This window comes from Brienomyrus brachyistius, chromosome 22 (genome assembly GCF_023856365.1).
Source record: "Brienomyrus brachyistius isolate T26 chromosome 22, BBRACH_0.4, whole genome shotgun sequence".
NCBI lineage: Eukaryota > Metazoa > Chordata > Actinopteri > Osteoglossiformes > Mormyridae > Brienomyrus > Brienomyrus brachyistius.
In genome coordinates, this window is record NC_064554.1 from 12,707,039 (window position 1) to 12,713,382 (window position 6,344).

General features: G+C 51.3%; 1 protein-coding gene across 10 annotated transcripts in view; it reads left to right on the forward strand.

The window, feature by feature from the left end:
- LOC125717470 (caskin-1-like) overlaps positions 1-6,344 on the forward strand; it is a 54,622-nt gene extending 48,278 nt beyond the window's left edge. For all 10 annotated transcript variants that reach the window (XM_048990421.1, XM_048990423.1, XM_048990422.1 and 7 more), the window contains 3 exons: positions 9-741; positions 844-1,288; positions 3,196-6,344. In XM_048990421.1, coding sequence (XP_048846378.1) covers positions 9-741; positions 844-1,288; positions 3,196-3,292 — 1,275 coding nt within the window. In that variant the 3' untranslated portion in view covers positions 3,293-6,344. The remainder of the gene's footprint in view (positions 1-8; positions 742-843; positions 1,289-3,195) is intronic.

The window sequence follows — 6,344 nt, forward strand, 5'->3', positions numbered from 1 at the left end:
TTCCATAGGTAAATGCAGAGCATGGGCAAATGACGGGGACCCCGGTTGGCGGGAAGCCACGTGATGCCATTGGTCTGGACGGCGAGGTGGTGAACCGGCGCCGGACCATCAGCGGGCCCGTCACGGAGCTCGTAGCCGCAGCACGACGAGAGCGGGGTCCCCGGGAGCCACAACCAAAAGCCGGGGCACATCCAGAACTGCCAGGCCGACTGGAGGAACATTCGCTCCAGGGTCCAGCGGGCAACATGCATGTCACCGCGGATGGGACCCTCATGGTGAAACAGCACCCCCGCCAGGTCAAAGGCGAGGATGACGGTCTTCCTGCCGGTTCGTGCACCGTGCCACCGGAGGAGGCTTCCCAGGCGGAGGCCACAGGCACCCTGAAGAGGAGGTCCCGGGCCAAGCTGCAAGCCGACGGGGTCCGCTTCCACCTGACCGAGTCCAGCACCGTCAAGCGACGGCCCAAGAGTCGGGACAAAGACTCAGAGGAGGAGGTGCCGGAAAGCCTGGTGCCGGCCCCCTGCCAGAACGGGACGCAGTGGGTCCAGGAGCACAGTGAGGGCATCCCCCGCAGGGACAGCAGGGACAACCTCCTCCCTCCAGGACCCGAGGGCCCTAAGCCTCCCAAGCCGCCGGTGTCCCCTAAGCCCATCCTGGCCCAGCACATGAAAAAGACGGGACCTTCAGGACCCACCCCAAAGAGGGTGCCCCTCCCTGGACCCGGGAGCCCAGGAAGCCCAGGTGCCAGTCCTGTGTGGCGGAGATTCAATCAGGCAATGTGATGGTGTTTGTGATGATGTTTACAGTGTTCTGATTGTGTTTTACTGTCCCTCCCCCCAACAGAGGTAAAGCGAGTGCCACCACCCGTGTCGCCAAAGCCCGCTCCCCCCCCCACAGCGCCCAAGCCCACTAAGGTGCAGATCATCCCACATCCCATCAGTGTGAGCCCTGCCCCCGCCCTCGCCTCCACACAACCTCCTGCACTCACTCCTACACTCACGCAGGGCAGGATCGCTGGCACGCCCCCATCCGCGGGTCCCCTCACCCCACAGAGCCCACAGACAGCACAGGCCCTGGTCCTCTCCCCTGCCCCAACTCCCACGCCACCTCCCCCAGTGAAGCCCCCACGCTCCTCCATCGGTGGGGCGTCCATTGACAGCGGAGGCGGAGTGGAGGCGGCGCAGCAGCGGCTGGAAGAGACCAGCGCCTCCCTGGCTGCTGCCCTGCAGGCCGTGGAGGAGAAGATCAGGAAGGAGGAGAAGATCAGGCTAGAGGATGGAAGCAGGGAGTGAGTGATGATCGGACACAGACACGCATAGACACACGCACACAGACTCTCCAAAGCGACCTCATTGTTAACAAAGAATGTACAATTAGCTAAATTACGGGTATAATCAGATTAATGGTGCACTTAGCTGCTCATATGGAAATGACACCAGGACATGACTGACTCACAGGTTTGCACAATGTCAGCGCTAATCCCAACACTAACATCAGTGCTAAAACACGTACTAACATTGGTGCTAACCCAGTACTTAACAGCAATGCTAATCTCAATACTGCTCCGTACTCGAGTCGTACTGCAAAGAGACGTTTTCCATTGTAAATTATGCAAGCCATACCTGACTCATACCTGCGCTGATGTGGCCCTGCTTACTAGCAGGGATGAAAGCATGATTAAACTGAACTGATTGCGTCGCCACCATTTGATTGGTCGAAATGCATGGTGATACCAGTGATCTGTGCAGAGATGGTAAAAAGGGCATATTTTATATATGATTCATTATTAGTAGTATTGCACATCGTGATGTACTGGTGCATTTCTGATCATTTTCAGCGTCCTACTTAAAATTCACTAGAGAACACCTAAATGGAGTGGATTTATAATTCAAATTTACACAAGCTAACGCTAATTCGCTAGCGTTTGCTGCTAACATAAGCAGGGTTGCCACTCTCATGCATCTGACATGACACACTTTCAGACCCTCCACTCATGCAAGAAATCTTACAGCAAATCTATATTATTACATTATAAACCTAAACATAGCTACATCGTTGGGGTAGTGTGCATACCCTATTTACAAGGTAATAAAGCTGTTACATACATGTAAATGTGCGTGCACGTGTACGCAGACTTGTCGCGAAGTGAGAATCTCACTCAAGCCAGCTGACTGAAGTTGGCAACCCCACATAAGGTGACTCTCACAGATTTGCAAATGGACATTAGCGGGTAGTAAATAAGCGTCTCTTTAGCCTTTCCTGAGCTGACCCTTCTGCAGTGGAAAATTAAAGTGAGCTGGAACTGCACTGTAACTAGTGTCTCTTTGCTGGGTCCTGTATTCCTGTGGAAAAGCGCCGTAACACGAATGCTACTGCCCGTACTAACACTGATGCTACTGCCCGTACTAACACTGATGCTACTGCCCGTGCTATCACTGATGCTAATGCCCGTACTAACACTGATGCTAATGCCCGTGCTATCACTGATGCTAATGCCCGTACTAACACTGATGCTAATGCCCGTACTAACACTGATGCTACTGCCCGTACTAACACTGATGCTAATGCCCGTGCTAACACTGATGCTACTGCCCGTGCTATCACTGATGCTAATGCCCGTGCTAACACTGATGCTAATGCCCGTGCTAACACTGATGCTAATGCCCGTGCTAACACTGATGCTACTGCCCGTGCTATCACTGATGCTAATGCCCGTGCTAACACTGATGCTAATGCCCGTGCTAACACTGATGCTAATGCCCGTGCTAACACTGATGCTAATGCCCGTACTAACACTGATGCTAATGCCCGTACTAACACTGATGCTAATGCCCGTACTAACACTGATGCTAATGCCCGTACTAACACTGATGCTAATGCCCGTGCTAACACTGATGCTAATGCCCGTACTAACACTGATGCTAATGCCCGTACTAACACTGATGTTAATGTCAATACTTACACTGATGTTAATGCCCGTACTAACACTGATGCTAATGCCCGTACTAACACTGATGTTAATGTCAATACTTACACTGATGCTAATTCCCGTACTAACACTGATGCTAATTCCCGTACTAACACTGATACTACTAAACACCCATTGTTTGCCTCAAATGGCCACAGTGATAATGACCACGCGGCGGTAAATCAACAGTAAACTGACGGTAACCTGGCTACCCTGTTTCCCGGCAGCACGGTGGCTGAGGAAAAGAGCACGGTGAGCATCTTGGACGACATCGGCAGCATGTTCGATGAGCTGGCCGACCAGCTGGACGCCATGCTGGAGTGAAGGCTGTCACCGGGGGCGGCCCCGGCACCACCCTCAGGGCTCCCGTGAGGCACAGGAGAACCCCCCCCATCACTCCCGCCCTACCACCCCCCCACAGGTCTCCTCTGCCATCTGCCCTCCAAACGCCCCCTTTACCTTTCACCTTCCAGTCCATCTCCAAACTTCCCCCATGTTCTCCTCTTCTCCTGTCGCCTGCCTCACCCTATCCAACCCCCCCCCCCAATTTATCACTCACTGCTTTCCCAGGAGTCAACAAATCTGGCCTCTTTCTTCCTGTCAATTTGCACAAACAATCCAGTCAATTCATTTACATAACCTGCTCGTCCCCCCCCCGCCTCCACCACCACCCCCAAAGGAATTACCTCAGGATAGGGTCTGAGGCCTAGAAGGCAGCACAGTGGAGGGGAAGCAGAGAGGGAAATTTCCAGAACAAATCGTAACTCTTTCTTCGTCTTTCTGCCTCTGTTGGAATATTCTGGCAAATGTATAAACAGATAATGCTACAGTACAAAAAAGATAAAAAATAATGCTATGTGTGCATTGTAAGCATGAAGAGAGGAGTTTATATCTTAAGATAAAAAAGTCATGCATTAGTTGGTACAGTAATAGATATATAAATATATACAAATACTATTTTTATTTGACTGTTTTTTGCCTAAATGGTACAAGTGTGCAGAAATGTGGATTTTTATATATAACCAAACTGGGCTGCAAGAGCAGTTTCTGTGATGTTATGGACTTTGCAAAGATACATCAGCCATTTTGATTTCAGTAGTCATATATATATATGGAAATATATATATATATTTCTTTTTTGAATGATGTGGGCTTCCATGCACTTGCATGTTCAGCTTCCATGACAGGATGTAAGAGTCTACCAGCCCACCCCGTGTGCAATTCTGTATATCAAGGATGGGGGAAAGGGGGTGAAATGTAAGCACAGTCTCCCAAACGCACTGATGGCCCTCATAACCAGTCAGGAAACTCCAAGCTGGCCCCTTTAACCATCCGGGAAACACACAGCCTCCCCTTTAACCATCCGGGAAACACCCAGCCGCCCCTTTAAAAACGTAGGAGATGCCCAGCTAGTTCTCTTGGCCATCGACCAAACAGCCACCCGGCCCTGACCACCATGCACACAGCTGGCCCACTCAGGCATCCTCCAGACATCCGGCTGGCCCTGTCAGCTGACCTGTACTCCGCTGGCTCTGCTCTATCTCAGGTGGCCTCACCTGTCAAGTCGAGCCCGCAGTCATTTCCCGCAGCAAAGGCGTCATTTTGCGGAGGAAGTTATCCATAGGGAGGCAGTGCGCAATGCATACCACTCATCACACTGCCCACCCAGATTGCAATCGCATGGCCTCCCGGACAAGCACAAGCACCTCTCCACCATTCCACCATCAACTGGCAAGGAGGGACTCTGGGAGATGGCGGTCTTAGCACAAGATTCACTGGATCCCAATCCAGCAGCTGTTCCTACAGGGCTGATAAAGGGCATGTCTGGGCCCATGGAAATCACCTCAGTGTGTCATGGAGTCGGCGTACGCATGTGTGCGCGCGTGTGTGTGCATGTCTGTGAACGTGTGTGTGCGTGTGTGTGCACTGTGTATAGTTACAGCACTTCATGATTTAACATTGTCAGTTTTCTATATCTGAAGTATGATACGAATTAGCCCGATGCGCTCCTGGCGTTTCACGCAAGCCATTTGCGTTCGACCTGCTCCTGAGATGCCCGGCACCCCCCCCTCTCCTTGCCTCGGCCCAAACCACCCACTCCGGCTCGGACAGCGCAGGCTGTGGGCCTCAGCTCACCGACACGCAGGCCTTGTCGAGCGTCTCCTCTGCCGACGGTCCGCCAACCGCCGCCACGATCAGCGATTCTGCAATAACCGTCTCTCCGACGTTGCCATGACAATCCTTAACATCATCACCAATAAGGATGTGCCTCTTTTGGGGGGGGGGGGGGGGGGGGGGGGTTGTGTTGAGGTGAGAGTTAAGGCACAGACTGACAGGGAGCCTTGTGAAGCCAGGGCCATCCGGACAGAGCTGGTCAGTGTCCGCGTCGTCTTCTGCTGTGCCCAGTTTGCTGTCCCCATATCACACATAACTCTGTAGATAGCTGGAAAAAGGCATATTAAAAGTGATGTTTAATTTATTAAAAGTAAGTATAAATAAAGTATTTAATGATAACTATCCGGAAAGGTTGTTCAAGTCGACTGCTGTAACACAGAGAAATGAACAGTAATTTATTTCCGATTCATGTTCCTGAAAAGTCAATGTCATTTTGTATGTATTTTTATTTTCCTTTTCTACCGGAAGCTTTTGTGCCGTTGTACGTCTCGCATTGCATGAGTCCTCATGGAGACTTTGTACTTTCTGCAATGTCGTTCTGTTTTTTATATATATCAACGGAGTACATATGTGCCTTGCTTTATTTCTGTTTGTTCCGCTTACGATGGGTGTCGTCGGAGGGCTTCCTCACGCCGAACGTGACGTCTGTTACCGAGAACCGCGTTTCAAAAAAAAAAATAAAATGTTAAGAACAGGCATAGTGCGAGACAGCCGTGCTCACAAGCACCACGGCGCCGCCCCCCTCGCCGACCCGCCCACCACAAAGGCTGAGGTCCTCTCCTCTGCAGCTATGCATTCCGACGCCGTGGTGCAGTGCCACTGCACGTAACTGTGTGTCTCCATGTCGGCGTGAGAACTTCGACTCCTTTTCCAAAATGAGAACAGTTTCCTTAGTTGTCGCTTTTTTGATTATCCTTCATGTCCTAGATGGAAAAATCAAATGATACCAAGTAAATACATTTTAGAGCAAAATACTCCATTTAAAAGCAGAAAAAAGGTTTATTTTTTATCCTGCACATGTGGAGAGGGACGAGGCGGCGGCGCCGGTCCTGGGGAGTTGCAGCGGGTCTGGCCTGCATGTTTTCGCGACCTTCCACCATCACACTGTACGATACCTGCTGCCACGGCAACCTGTATCCTTGCGGTGTGACTGCATCCACAGCCAGCTGCTCTAAATAAATGTAACATACAAACTCGGGGA